This window comes from Lissotriton vulgaris, chromosome 11, assembly GCF_964263255.1.
Source record: "Lissotriton vulgaris chromosome 11, aLisVul1.2, whole genome shotgun sequence".
NCBI classification, from domain to species: domain Eukaryota; kingdom Metazoa; phylum Chordata; class Amphibia; order Caudata; family Salamandridae; genus Lissotriton; species Lissotriton vulgaris.
The window spans coordinates 609051696-609067772 of NC_141699.1; the positions used below are offsets into that span (position 1 = coordinate 609051696).

General features: G+C 41.1%; 1 protein-coding gene across 1 annotated transcript in view; it reads left to right on the forward strand.

Moving 5' to 3' along the window:
- TRPC1 (transient receptor potential cation channel subfamily C member 1) overlaps nt 1–16077 on the forward strand; it is a 361187-nt gene that overhangs the window by 328961 nt on the left and 16149 nt on the right. The window contains exon 12 of the mRNA XM_086943718.1: nt 6458–6652. Within this exon, the coding sequence (XP_086799844.1) occupies nt 6458–6652 (195 nt within the window). The remainder of the gene's footprint in view (nt 1–6457; nt 6653–16077) is intronic.

Sequence of the window (16077 nt, forward strand, 5' to 3'; positions counted from 1 at the left end):
TACAGCCGTCTTCGGCCCGGTTTGCTTGAATCCTGATGGTGCAATGAGCAAGGGTCTCACATCTGAGAATACCCTTCCACGCTTAGGGTGGACAAAAATATTTACAACAAGGGGTGGTGAGGGACAGAGTCTCTGAATTAAGCAGAAAGCTCTCACCCAGTCAAGAGATCAGGGCTAGATCCAACACCGTTTTTTAGCTCACTGCACCATCCCAGTTTCAGAACCTGGCTGTATGCAAATTAGTCTGTTCCTGTCCCAGTGCATGATGGGAACAGGGCAAACCAAACTACAAAAGCCAATTCTTACACTGGGAAGGAAACAAGCTCCCGGGGACCGGTTTCTGGCATTACAGCCGTCTTCGGCCCGGTTTGCTTGAATCCTGATAGTGCAATGAGCAAGGGTCTCACATCTGAGAATACCCTTCCACGCTTAGGGTGGACAAAAATATTTACAACAAGGGGTGGTGAGGGACAGAGTCTCTGAATTAAGCAGAAAGCTCTCACCCAGTCAAGAGATCAGGGCTAGATCCAACACCGTTTTTTAGCTCACTGCACCATCCCAGTTTCAGAACCTGGCTGTATGCAAATTAGTCTGTTCCTGTCCCAGTGCATGATGGGAACAGGGCAAACCAAACTACAAAAGCCAATTCTTACACTGGGAAGGAAACAAGCTCCCGGGGACCGGTTTCTGGCATTACAGCCGTCTTCGGCCCGGTTTGCTTGGCTCCTTTCTGGTAAAGAATTGGCTTGGTAGTTTAGTCTGCCCTGTTCCCATGATGCACTGGGCCAGGGACAGACTGATTTGCATATAGCCAGGTTCTGAGCTGGGATGGGGCAGTGAGATAAATAACGGTGATGGATCAAGCCCTGATCTTTGGACTGGGTAAGAGTGGTCTGCTCAATTCAGACACTCTGTTCATCACCACCCCCTTTTGTAAATCGATTTTGGCCACTATAGGTGTGGCAGGGTATACTCAGACATGAGTCCCTTTCTCACTGCTCCATCAGGATTCAAGCAAGCCGGGCCGAAGAGGCTGAAATGCCAGAAACCGGTCCCCGGTAGCTTGGTTCCTTTCTGGTAAAGAATTGGCTTGGTAGTTTAGTCTGCCCTGTTCCCATGATGCACTGGGCCAGGGACAGACTGATTTGCATATAGCCAGGTTCTGAGTTGGGATGGGGCAGTGAGATAAATAACGGTGATGGATCAAGCCCTGATCTTTGGACTGGGTAAGAGTGGTCTGCTCAATTCAGACACTCTGTTCATCACCACCCCCTTTTGTAAATCACTAACATGTGTTGCCATGCTCCATTTATTATGCCTTAATTTGACCTTAAGCCTTTCTCACATTCTTTGTGTGTCCCTGTTTGAACTGTTAGTTAGTTGACCTTTAAGACTGCTAAGTTTTAAGACAGCCTTTCTGATGGATTTTCTATCAGCCAGACATTTTAGTGAGTTACAAGCCTCAACCGTGAAACCTTGATTTAGTTCTTTCTTCCGATACAAGCTGGTGTTGAGAACCACGGCTGCCTTCCTGACAAAGGTGGTTACTTCCTTCTACCTACCCCAGTCAATTACCCTTTCAGCGTTCTGTTCTTCTCCACATCTAACAAAGGAGAAAGAAAGACTACAGGTTCTTGGCCCCAAGAAAACTCTCAGTTTCTGTCTGGACAAAACCCATAAATTCAGGCTGGAGAACCAGATTTTCATGGGATACGTTGGAAAGATGACAGGCAGGGCAGTGTGTAAGAGGACATTGTCAAGATGGATAATTCTGTGCATTAGGATCTGCTACACCATGGCACACAGTGAGCCACCAGAAGGTATTAATGCTCATTCAACCAGAGCCAAGTCTTCCACTTCTACGCTGGTGAGATATGTGTCAGTTGCAGACATTTGCAAAGCGGCAGCCTGGGCTTCCACTGTACTCCATTGAAAATCATTTTTGTTTGGACTCTGAAGTGAGGAGGGATAGTCAATTTACTCGCTCAGTGCTTCAAGATTTCATAGTATAAAAGATCACTCACCCACCTCCTGGTGTGAAGACAGCTTGGGAATCTATTCAAAAGGTGAAGAATCTGTAGGAAGAAGTATCTGTAGAAAAAAATACTTAACATCAGTAACTCTCATTCTGAAAGATTCTATATCTACCTGCTGATTCCTCACCGAAACACCCACCTCCCCCTTGCATGGCTGATTACACCACAGGTTCACTTCAAGTGGTTTCAACATGCTAGAGAAACTACACCTACCTAGGACTAGGTAACATCAGTAAAATTAGGAGCCACATACCCTCGCCACATCGTAGAAATAGCCAGGTATTTGGACGTTTTTGTAAACATTCCTGAAGGCACAACAAAATATGTCAGCCTAATTCCAAACATGAGGTAGGGTTAGTGGTAGAAACATTGGGTTGCTTTCCTTGACCCCTACACTAAACTGAATGCCTCTACTTCAGTCCTTATGAATGAAGGGACACATAAACGTAAGCAGGATGTGTAAGAATTAACCTCTGGGACCAGAGGCAAGAAAGATGGTAACATCTGAGCATCACAGTCATCCAACAGGAGATCATTTGTCAGTGCACATTTCTTACTTCCAGCAATACCCACTTCAAGGCGATGTATGCAATGTTCACAACAATGAGACAGTCATCCCTCTGGCGCCCTCGACTCCTCATTGTGCCAAGAACAATGATTTACTGTAGTCCTTCATTTCCATTTTGCATGTTGTCATTGAATGTTGACTCTCCGCACTAGCGTGCAGTCAAAGTTAAGGGCTGCTTCTTTGATTGCTTGCAAACGCTGGAGAAAAAGCTTTCTCTGGCTTATGTAGAATATCTAATGTATCTAAAAGATTGTCAAAATATCATCTGAGTGTGCTCATTTCTGACTCCAAGATGACCTGTTTCCTAGTAGGAGACAGGTTAAACCAAACAGTAGTGGTGGACATGGTGGTCTCACAGATGCACATAAATCTGACCATGAATCCTTATTGATGATGAGCAATTTTGATGATCATTAACACTTCCAAACAGTTTTTAGCACTGGGGAGAGTCTCTCTCTTTCTCTCTCACTTCCTTGCCTCTCTTACACAAATGCTAAAGCGTACTCAGATTCACAAACGTAAACACCCACCCTCACCTCAGCATTTTTTGTAGCTCCCATAGTGGGGGATTGATATATTTCAGCATACTCTAGCAGCTAGCAGTTGCCATCAAAATTGGAGAGTTGCACAAAACAATACTTTGTAGCTGCTCACCCACAAAGAACAATTACATTAATAATGTTAAAGTCTAGAGTGGAGAGTGGAGGTGCTAGATGCTCCTCATGTCACTGAATGAGTGGCAGAAAGCTTGACCCGACTCACTGGAACCCTTGACTTTCCAGTGATTCAGCCTCTACTGCTGAACCCACGTGACACCATGAAATAGCTCCATGCCCCTAAAATGATGTAACGTGTTGGTGATAGCAAAACAGAAAAATGCTAGTTGCGGGCCAACCACATCACCGTGTTTGCCATGTGGTCACATACTTGGCAAATTACCCTAACTTGACATCCATGTTGTCACTTTCTTTGCTTTCTGGAACTTTGACTTTGGGACTGTATCTAGCATTTTTCTTTTCCTTTATGGCACTATTAATCTGTGCACAGGAAATGTTTCCAGGAGTGTGATGGGGAACACAGATGTGCCAACTTTGATGTAGAAATTCATGTGAAGGACTAGACGCTTTCCGTGGTATTCTACTGTTAATCATGTGAAGGACCAGCCACTTCCCATTGTTTTCTATGTAACTTTGAGGTTTTGGGGCAGAGAGCTGAAAATATCACTTTTTCCTTGTGCGAGCCTGGCAGGTGGGCTTGTAGAACCCAATGGCCATGGAGGCAGAAAGCTTGCTCCTCCTGACTGCCCCTTTGAAGTCTTTCAGTGTCGTAAATGTGAGTCTCTTGGGTCTGCCTTGCCACGTACATTCAACTTGATGCCTTCTACCCTGTCCAGGGGCTATGCTTGCCGATGGTTAGACCCAAGCCGTCATGCTTCACTGTGTCAGGCACCACCGGATCATCCTCCACTGCATAGCACCATTTTCACTCTCCTTTTCAGGTATATTTCCAGTTTACCTTGTTGTCCTTATCAATTGACCCCCCTCTTCTGATTCAAAGTAGATCATCTCAAAGTAGATCATCTCAACATCAACCTCATGCAGACCACAGCACTCTATTTGTTGTATCTCGAAGTGACCACTGTATCCACCAGCTCCTCCTTTCATGCTCCTCCTGCAGTCCGTCCATTTCAAAATGCAAAAGCCAAAACAAATTAACACTAAAAATGAACACTATAAATAAAACACAAAAGAAAGTTAACTAACACAAAATAAACACAGAAAAACTAAAAAATCAACCCATAGAAGACAATGCAAATAGATACAATAAAAGTGATTTGTCTCTAATTAAATATGAAAATAAAAGACAATGATGCACTGAAGGCTAGTAGGGATCACTTACACCATGCTGGAGGGCTTCTACTAACCCAACAGGTCAGAAGAGACACTGGCTTCTACCCTCCTGGTGGAGAACCCCTTCCCAAAATCTATTGATCCCAGCCTGTCTGGATGAGATCTCTGTAATTTCAGCACATTTGCCAGGCTGGACAAGGCTTTTTGACAACAGATTCAGTTGAGGCTGTACTTTGGATACACCAGCAGGTCACCTAACTCCAAATGGCTTGGCTGGAAAACTGAAGGTTGGTGGAAAAGGCATTTGACATTCGTAGTAAACGCCCTGCATCCTCAAACCGTTCAAAGGCCCCCTACACCTCCTGAGACCTCCTTCTAAATCTCATTCATTTGTCAAAAAGCCAGTCTCACGCTCTTGCAATGGATCCGTACCCACCAAAATAAGCAAGAACTCAGTTATTTGTGGAGGCCCAATCTCTATTTCCAACAAGTAGAACCTTCTAAATTATTCCCCAAATCGCAGGAGAGATGCACAGAGTCGAAATGTCATGTTTGTTTCCTAAACCTCACCTGCTCATGATGTCACAGGCAGTTGGGTTTGATAGGCCTCTAGGAGACCATTGCTGCAACATGTTGTGGAGGCCTTTTTCTATTTCTACTCTCGATAGCAATAAGTTCCTATCATGTTGTGTCACATGCACATGATGACCTTCATAAAGGGGAAAGGTACAACCACTTATGCCCTCAGTTCATGAACATTGGGAATTCCAAATTGCAATTACTAAATGTGAAGGAATTCCTGCATTCACGAGGTAAATCCAGATGAAAGTTGTGCACAGAAATTACTACAAGTAGTGAGTTTTGACGTTTGACGGATTGTGGAAGATGAAGACGCAGAATTACAACATATTCCCTACCGTAAGGAGCTTATGTAGGAATTATGTGATAATACTGCACCTGTTACTTGGCAGACGTGTGGCATCGTATTTATCAGGTGCAGCATTACCACCTCAACTACTGGCCTAAGCAGAATGGGCTCAGTAGACTTTTTTTTTTATGTTCTCAATCTCTTTTCGCAATCGTATGATAAGCCTCAAACAAGAATAAATGTATACCTACTGGCATGAAATTTCTTTTGCTTTTATCAAGTCAGTAATTAGTTCAGCTTGGGAAAAAAAACATGGGAGTTATCTCTACTGAGGCAAATATTGGTCAATGACTTCCAAGATGTCTGCTGCAGTTTGCCAAAAACAGTCATTGACCTAAATATACATAGGGGCAGATTTACTAACATTTTGTGTGTGTAGCATTTTTTTTGCATCACAAAAGTGTTTTTTTATTATTTACCTTCTAGCACAAATTTTTTTTTGCGCTGGAAATGGCATAAAGTAAAGCAAAGAAACGTGAAAGTGCTTTGCGTTACTTAGCGTCAAGGTGACGGACGTTCCCATGCAACAACTCATGCTTTTTGATGCAAAACCCTATCTACCAAAAATGTGAGCCAGGTTTTGCGTACAAAATGAATGCCATTTGAAAGCAGGCGTTAAAAGGAGAAATGTTATCATTTCTTCTTTCTTTTTCCGACTTTGCATGTGTGCTGTACTGTACGCACACATACAAAGTAGGAAAAGTTTTAAAAGTTGTCTAGGCGTAGTATTTTGTACTGGAAGGGAACCTTTCCGATACGAAACATATGCTAGACTCTCACACACACCCTTGCATTATGGCGCAAAGGTGTGTACATGGCTCTCATCAGCAAAATTCTGCACTAGCGCTAGGGATAGGGGAGGACAGTGCCATATCTCTGCAGATATGGCGCTCACCTGCTCCCTCCCTGTCATTCAACGCAGCACAGCATTTATGGCTGCTTTGCTGTGTTGGGTGACACTTTAGTAAATCTGCCCCATAGGCCTTCAAATGATAGGAAACTCTTGATATACTTGTTTCATGTATTTCAAATGCGTAACTTATTCATTGCTCATGTGCAACGTTTATTCCTACAGAACCATGAAGACAAAGAATGGAAGTTTGCCCGGGCAAAGCTCTGGCTCAGCTACTTTGATGACAAATGCACCATGCCACCACCATTCAACATCATTCCTTCACCTAAGACGATATGTTACCTCTTTAACAGCATCAGCAAATGGATCTGCTCTCATACCTCTACTGGCAAGGTGAAACGTCAGAACAGCCTGAAGGTGAGGAAAGTCCCGGAAAGCTGTATTTGCGCGGCCTGACAGAGACAGTATGGTCATTTACTACCAACCAGAGGAAAGTTCCTGTGGTATGGAACCATGGTTATATTTAAAACATAAACAAGGCTGATTATCCATTCATACACAAAAGACAAACAAGCTGCCTACTGGCAGTGGTTTAAATCCTTACAAAGCATGTTTAGATAACTTTGTAACATTGGTCAGTTAGGGAAGTTGGAAATCTATAGCAACCTTTAACCAAGAAATAAAATGCACATGACTTGTTTTCCTTCAGTGAGAAGATAACCCGATGGATTCAGGGACTCCTCGAGGAAAATTGACAATTATGACCACTTTACTAATACCAACTTTTACTGCCATTTATAAAGTACATTGTTTAAAATTCGGATAGGCCTTTGGAAGGGTTAGTTGTCAGATTTTTGCATTGCCATGCTGGTCGTGATCTAAGGACAAACTAACTGACTATGTTTGTTGTTAAGTCTTTGTGTATGTTAATAAGAGCTGATCAGCCTTGTTGGTTGGTTCTGGAGGAATGGTTTGGTTTTCCCCCTTGTATTATGTACGTTACAGCTTCTCAGCTGAAGACCCATTCTGTTGTTTGATAATGAGGAAACAATGATGTATGCATAATTAGGTATGTACCCTGAATATCGAATCCAGAATACCGAGGCATGCAAATATCAAGGACAAAATATCGAACCAAAATATTGACAGGTAAGTATTATTTACTTTACTTAACTCCACTTATAGGCACCTTGGTTTTATAGATATATATTAATGTGGATTTAAGAATAGTAACTCTATACTTCTCCATATGGACTTACCTTTAGGTATTTTGTTCCTCGATAGTCTTTCCATGATATTCACGTATGTCGTTATTCTCTGCCTCAATGTTCACTTGTACAATTGTGTAATTAGCTCATGGTGTCTACATATTTGGCATGATTTTATGCAGTAATAGTCACTCTGAGGTTTATGGGTCTGCTTGCTGTCCTGGTGCTGTCTTTGTGGTGGATTGAGAGGTAGTCTCTGGTGGGTGAGGCTCTTTGAGATTATGTTTCATGGTTTGAGGTGTAGCATTCACCTGAGGATTGTGAGTTACTTGCGCTACGAATAATTTCCATTTTGCTTTCTGATTACAACAAGAGCAGCATCACGTCAGGCACTTTTGGTTTCAAAAGTGTGCCCCAGTCCACACCTGACCACTCTGTTAATAGTGGCATGTTTTGTCTTCTCTCCAAGCTGACACAACTATGGGAGGCCTAGAGTTTTCTATGTAAATTCTCAATAAACACAGTTACGAACCATGGTCAAAAAATTGTCCCATGATGTAGATGTCATTCAAATTCCTTTAGGGATGTGGTATGTATGCACTAGGTTTAGACCATGTCCTTGATACTGGCAGCATGGATTCTCTCTGTTAAGGACATATTACACGAGTCCATGAGACTTGGACTGGATGTTTCCCAGGACTCAGTGACGGTGTAAAACCTGGTGGGACCGCAATATTCTGAATTCTAGATCGCCTTGTTAAGAATTAGTTGACCTACTTCAGTACTGGTCCTAGGCTGTTGTCTTAAGGTGACCACCTCTGTTTCTATATCTCTTCTCACAAGGGCAAATACCTTATGCTCAGCTCATAAGTTATGTTACTTAGTGGCTATGTATAAATGCTGCTACCTCTAGACACTCTCTATCAAACAAGTCCTTCTCTTTAGTATCCTTAGAACATGAGATGAAGGGCAGAGGCTTTGTTAGTTTGTGTTAGCACCTGGCAAGGAGATAAGGGCCAGAACCCTTCAATCTTTAAGCGCAGCTCAAAAACATTTCTACCATGTGAGTTCTTCCTCTGCTTGATGCCACAGTACAATCCTTTCCCACATCTATATTGCAATTCATGCACCAGCACACCTCACATCTACAACTCAACCAGACTCATCAACATTCCACTCATCAACGCCCACTGTAAACACACTGTACACACTCACCACATCATGCTCATCAATGCACTGAGTGCCACAACATGCTGTCAGCATTGTTGACCCCATTACTACCATTGATGTAGATGCTATTGCTGTTACAGAATCCCGGCTCTCTCCAGCCACTACACACTTTACCAATGACCTCATCCCTTAAGATAGGAGAATCCAGCACATCAGCTGATGGAATCAACTAGGAGGAGCTATCACAGTCCTTGTCTGGACCAAACATGCAGGGCCAGACTGGCCTACAGGTGTTTCGGTAGGCTGGCAGGGTGGGGGCCGGTTTCACTGCCGTTGGGAGCTAGGTTTGTGGCTGGGGACCTGCTGGCCACATTCCTACTTGCAGTGCTTTGAAATAAGCAATGTAAAAACAAATTATTTAAAGTACTTCTTAAGCATGCTTTCATGCACTGCTTATGACATCACATATTATATCACCAAGGACATGTGAAATCTATGGCGGTGCATGTTATACTAAAGTCAATTACTTATAATAAGTCATTTTCAGTGGCTCTTTTGTTTTAAAACATTTTTTTATTATTATACATATTACACACCTATATGTGTGTGTGTGTTAGATATTTTAATGTTTTTATTGAACAATATACTGACGTATACTTCACAGACAACCGTGAATTATGTACAAATATTTTACAGTTGAGTGTGGAACACACATTTTATCATCATAATTACAGTCCACACTGCAGAGCTTTTAAATTGTTAGCGATACTAGGATTATGGAAAATGGAGAACCTAATTATGCAGCAAGATCACCTAATTCTGCAACATAAAGTGCAAATTATGCTGCATATTCTTAGCAGTATTATTTTTATGAATGTGATATACAAACAAAAATGTTGGTTTAATCTGCTAATTTCGCAAACTTTGTGGAAACGTATGTTGCAAATGCCATAAATCCATAATTATACTATAAACACTGCAGACAAAGAATTGCCAAAATCCACTGACCCTCAACATTGCCAATTCTTTTATTTAACAATTCATTCAAGAAATGTAAACTAAACCTAAACATTCTAATTTCAATCATTGTTATGTTCAGTTTAAAGAAAATAACTTTTTCAAGCTAAGTACCCCCAAATAAACATTTAATATTAAAAATATGTAATGGTTGTCATGTCCTAAATTCCACTGAAATTCACCAGTTATGATTCAGTAAACTAATCATATCTTGTTCCCCCATCATGCACTGCTTATGACCTCCCATAATACATCACCGATGACATCTTGAAATTCATCATTGATGACATCACTGTTACATTATAAATGCCACTGATGACATCATTTATTACATCATCCTTGATACTGCTATTGACATTAGTTTAGATTTTTCTAATAACGTGAAAGAAGGGGCAAACCCTCTTTTTTGTAATTCGTTGTTTTGGATGTACTGTGTTTGTAACTGTAAATCAAAGGTAATTGATAGATTTTTATTGGTTACGTTTCTTATTTTGCCACATAATGGTGGATTTCTTCTTCTGCAGTAATAGTCTAATGTTTGATTACTGGTTAGAAAGGTGTATATTGCACTTTCCATACTTCTATACAAAGGTAGCGTATGTTTATTTGGGACTATTCTTCTGTTTGCCTTTGTATATGTTAATGCATGTTGCATGGTGATAGAGTGTATCACACTATATATGTGTTCTTGCTAGTGGTACTTTAATTGACTCTATGTTTTTCTTTGTATTCATCAGTGGACGACTGGTCATATGATTCTAGTGGAAAGTAATGGAGTATTTCTAAATCATACTGTGTGCGTTTTAATTTGATATTGAGCGTCTTTCAGCAGTTGTGTGGTTTATTTTGGTGTTTGCTTTATGTTGGTGTCGTACATGTGTGCTACTGAGATAGCGGGTGTCTGTTTATGTGAGGCCCAGCCTCTGCAATAAGAGCCAAGTTGGAGGGGTGCTGCATTTTGAACTATTTTATGGGATTAAAAGCACTTGCTGGAGAGTACCTTGTGTGCCTAGCAATTTTCAGGCAGTGATACAAATGTAAAGATAACTCTGGTGATTAATGCATCTGCTGAGAGATCATTTTGACTCATCTTAAAGAAGCACAAAGGGTTCATCTGCTGCAAAGCACATGTAACATGCAGGACACCGAATTGAATTTTATATAGATAGCTCAGTGGGTTAATTGCAGTTTATAAGTTACAAAGTTACTAATATAGCACAGTGAGCTATGAACTGACATCAAAGAGCTGTATGCAAACTGCAAGACATAGGTTTTCCTAGTCTTTCTTTGCTAAAAAAGGTTTTTTTTTTAGTAGAAATACATTTTTGTTAGAAAAGCTTACTCCAACCATTGTGTTGCATTTTAAATTCAGAGTGTGTGCATCTCCAGACCAATCACTCATAAAATAAACTACCTCTCAATATGGATGAGATATGACTCTGGGACTTTGTAGTCTTAATTTTCTTATGTAACATTTCCTTTACACTGATTTACACACTCTGTATAATGTGTATGTGCTATAAAGTGCTGTGACACTGTATTGGCATAAATAGTGATATAAAAAAACAATACATACGAGAGAGGGGTTATGACGAGATTAGGGGCAATCTTGGAGTGTGGGACGCAGAGAATCCAAGAAGAAGGAAGTCACTGAGGGCGACAACAAAGATTGTAGCACCAGGCGCCACCAGTGCTACGGCCGGCCATGGTTTATGTTGTTTGTTTTACAGTAGTTTGCTAGAGTTCTAAGCTGTCTTAATACTGCTGTATGTGTTTTAAAACAACTTTATTTCTGATAGTGTCGTAGAGAGTTAATGTATAAACAAAATGTATGTTTTTATAGTAGTGGATAGAGTAATACTACTTGGTGTACTCACAGGCAAATGGCGTTGACAAATAATACTGTAATTAGTGTATCCTTGATTAGCTTAGGCGAGGCACTTAGTAAATAATGACCTACCAGTGTGTGATACAGCACCAAAGATATTAGTAAATTAAATCATTTTGACCCCTTCTTTAAATTTGCCCCCTTTATCAGATCTGCCTGAAATCCGAGATTCCAGCACTGGGATTAATTTACTAAGATCTTGTCAAATATCATGCAAATTCATTAACCAACACCCAAGCTATTGTCAAATGAACCCATTTTTGACTCACCCTTTTTAACTCTATTCCTCCTTGATGGAGTTGCATGAAAATCGTTATATTAAGAGTAAGTTCAACATAAAGGTCTGCCAGATTTTGTACCAGTCTATGATAAGGCACCAAATTCTTCGCATAGAAAACAATTGTTTTAACTCCCCATCAAATGTTATCCTTCGGGATTGATCTCAATAAAACTTGACTTACAAACAGAAAACAAAATATGCTAAAGGTTTGCAAATTTTCATGGGGATTCATGTGGAGTGTTGACTTCAGGGACATTTTGGATGTGGAAATTCCCTGAAAAAACAAGGGTTAATTTGAGTTCAAGGTTATCTTTAGTTGTAAAACCTCAACGTATCCCTAAGCCCCCTCATAAATTAACAAAAAAACACACTGCTAAAGTGCAGTTATGATTGCGAAATAAAACCCCAAAAAAATCACTGAAGGCCATGCACAGCAGGAGGTGGCCACCTGCAAAGAACTTGGTGCATGGTTTGGCCAAAGGCCATGTACTGAAGCCACCCTTGCAAACATGGTTTATGGCCCTTTGCTGCAGGTGTTGGCTTCCCACAACAGATTTGGCACATGGCCAGTTCCTGCTGAGCGCAGCCGAAGTCTGTGTGCAGTGATGGTTAGTGATAAATCGAACTAGAGTTCTCAAAAATAATTCCATGGGGAATGATATAAAAAACGCAGAAATTCACTGCGTGAAACTCAAATTTCACAAGTGAGCTAAACATGGTGTTTCTAAGTGTTGAGCAAATCTCTAAAACTGTGCCAAGTTATTAGCAAATAAATATTTTTTTTTATACCAGCCTTCATGTTTAACTTTGCCTCCCTCCTTATTGGATCTGCATGAAACCTGCAATTTCTGCTCTGGGTTTAAAATATTAACAGCCTGCCAAACTTCATGTATATGCAATAGTTATTAGCTCATGAAATATTTCCCGCACCCTAATAACTTTGGCCGCTCTTGAAGAATCTGCGCAAACCTTACCATACTCACAGAAAACTTAAACATGCTAACTGTTGGCCAGATTTCATGTAGATCGCCTAATGATTCCATAGTTATTAGCAAATTGACTTTTTTTTATCACCCCCTTTTAAATGTCACCCCTTAACAAATTGGCAAGTTTGATATAATTTTGTTCCGCAATTTTGTGTCGACAACTAAGCAATCCTATGGAAATGGGAAATGTAACTTTTGGGATCCTAACCAGATGTTATGCCCCCCTTGATGGTCCTGCATAAAAATGGCCATGAGACCCGTAGATGGATGCATTTTTTTAGAATAAAATTACCTTAACTTATGATTAAAAAAACTGTCCATGAGAACCCCAGCATGGATGCACTTTTTTTTAGAAACAAAACACCTTAACTTATGATAACAAATAAACTGGTCATGAGAACCCCAGCATGGATGTATTAAAAAAAAAAATACCTTAACTTATGATAAAAAAACTAAAAAATTTGCTTAGGTTAAAAGGATATTCTAGTTAGGTGAAGAAACCACTGAAATTTACAAGTTAGAGTTTACTAAGCTAACTATAACTTGCACCCTCATCGTGCACTGCTTATGATTTCACATATTTCAAAAGGAGGAGGGAGCACACTGCATGGCACATCAGCACACAATTAGCCCAGATGTATTGTGGGAACTGCAGTGCATCATAACAGCACCCCAAAACAATGTATTGCTCTCTACTCCAGAAGGAATATCCTGAAACATGTGTTTACAGATATACAATACTGGCTGCATGAACAAGGCTGAATAACTCAAGATTGTCACTGAAGTAAGTGTTATCATGAACCTGCATTTACAATAATGCATTGGGGTGAACTGAGTACTGGGATGTGAGGCAGCCTACTCCCACTAAGCATGGGCGGAAAATCCGTTTCGCTCGCGGATTTTCGGTAAATTCGCAATCCGCGAGATTCGCGAATCTCCCGCAAAATCCGCAAATCCACGAGCAGCGGATTTTATGGCTTGCTCGCACTGTTCGCGTGAGTTCGCGGCTTTCCAGTACAACTTCGCGCCCCGCGAATAAGCGCTAAATTGCAGAAATACGATCTTAGCAAAACTGAAACTACTTACCAGGTTCAAAAGTTCAGGCTCATCATTAGTAGCCATTTCCTGTAGTGCTTCCTGAGGGGCCCCTCCAGAGTTCAGTTGCCAGTTGCAACTATTATGTGACCCTGCTCTGAACCTCAGAATAGTTACACATATGCCACAAAGGTCCTGAATTACAGCTAAGGGAGACAAGCAGGAGCCAGGCTGGAAGTTCAAATCCATTAATCAGTCCCTAATTCATTATTGTCAGTTGGGGCAGGGCAGGTGTTGTAACTAATTTTGCAACAATGAAAGCACTTAGCAAGTGCAAAAGATCACTAACCAGGAAGCACTATGGAAGCAGGTGCCAGCTAAAAAAATATTCTGTGACACATTAATCAGCCCCAAATTAATTCAGGTCACTTGAGGCAGGGAAGGTGTGCTTTGCTTTGCCACAATAATGTAAAACTGGACAACCAGAGGGTGCTGTGATGAAACAGAGGGTGGCATGGGTGGGCCAGAGGGTGGCATGAGTAGTCAGAGAGTGTCAGTGGTGACAGAGAGTGGCAAACACAAAAAAAAAAAATCCGCAAATTCGCAAGAATTCGCGGATTTTGCGGATTGCGAGTTCGCAAATCCGCAAAATTCACGAACGCGAGATTCGCAAAATTCGCCCATGCTTAACTCCCACCCTCTTTTTCACTTCACATGTAACATCAGTCATGACGTCTTCAATTATATAATTGATGAGATCTCAAATTACATATTTGATGACATCACTGATGACATAATCCATTGAATGTGACAGTCTGGTATACACTTTGAATAACAATTATTCAGTAAGGTACATCTACAAATACTTTTCTATAGCTGTTAAAGGGTGTACGCTTTTGTTACATGCTTGGCCTCCAAATGGGTCTTGGGTGAGTGAAGGGATTGAGCTCTGGTTGTGCATGACGCGTACTCTGTGCACAGCAGAGACTTGCAGACTTGTGTCTTGTTCACTTCCTACAAGAGGTCTGCTATCCGGAAAAGCTTTGCTACATGGTAAAGGTTGTATGTAGTAAGTGCTTACTAAGGGGCATTGAGTGTCAGGAGAAAGTGGGTTCTGCATCAGGAGTAGTTCATAGGAGTGAAGACTGTACGCACCAGGTACCTGTCCACCATGTGTGCTTTATTACGCACAAGAAGTCTGCTATCTGGAAAGTGTTTGATACAGGGTGAAGGCTGTGTGTTGTAGGGCCTTCAACACCTACGAGACCTTCGTGGGTTTAGAGGGAGTGGGCTCTCCGTGGAGGGGTTCCGCTCAGGGTGGTGAATGTTCGTAGTAGGTACTTTCCTACCCATGTGTGGTTCATTGCCCATGAGAGGTTGGATATCCACGACTTTCCTACCCATGTGTGGTTCATTGCCCATGAGAGGTTGGCTATCCACGAAAGGCTCGGTACAGGGCTAAGGCTCAGTGTATTAGGGGCTTGACCCCCTAATGGGGCTTGAGTATCTGGAGGGAGTGGATTCTCAATGAAAAGCTATTCACAGGGCGAAGACCATGTGCAGCAGGAGCGTGCTCACCCATGTGTGGTTGATTGCCCACATGAGGTCAGCTGTTCACAACATGTTTGTTACAGGGCAAAGGATGTTCATAGGAGAAGCTTGGTTCATCTAAGGGGGCTTATGTGTCTCCAGGGAAATTTATGTTTCACATGATTGTGCGCCATTCAACATGTCATGAGTGATATGTGAGGTCATAAACAGTGAAAGGCAGTGTGCAAGTTATAGTTCTTCATGTTTTTGTTAACATAAGTCCTATATCTAACTGTACTGTCACTTTAACCTTAGATTTTTTTTCAGCCTAAAGTAATATGTTTATTACCGCACCCAACTATAATGCCACTTTAACCGTTGATTTTTCAGTGAATTCCTAGTTTTAATATTTCCATAAATTAAAGTGTTATTAGGATAGTGAGGTATGATGTCAATGTTATATTATTTTTTCTCTTCAGTTATCAGTACTTTGCTTTAATTTCTTTCAACGTGATGGCTATTATTATTTTTCTTTAACTCTCCACTGGTATGCAGTACTCCTGCAGGACTGTAGAACCAATTGGAGGCTCCTGCGGAGTTGCATGTGGCTTTTACTTCCTGTTCTCTTTCCAGCTAGAGTACCACTGAACCGTTGTAACCAAAAAAAGTTGTATTTAATATAAAACAGTGATTAGATTTCTTCTATGAGATCAGATAATGAGAATGCC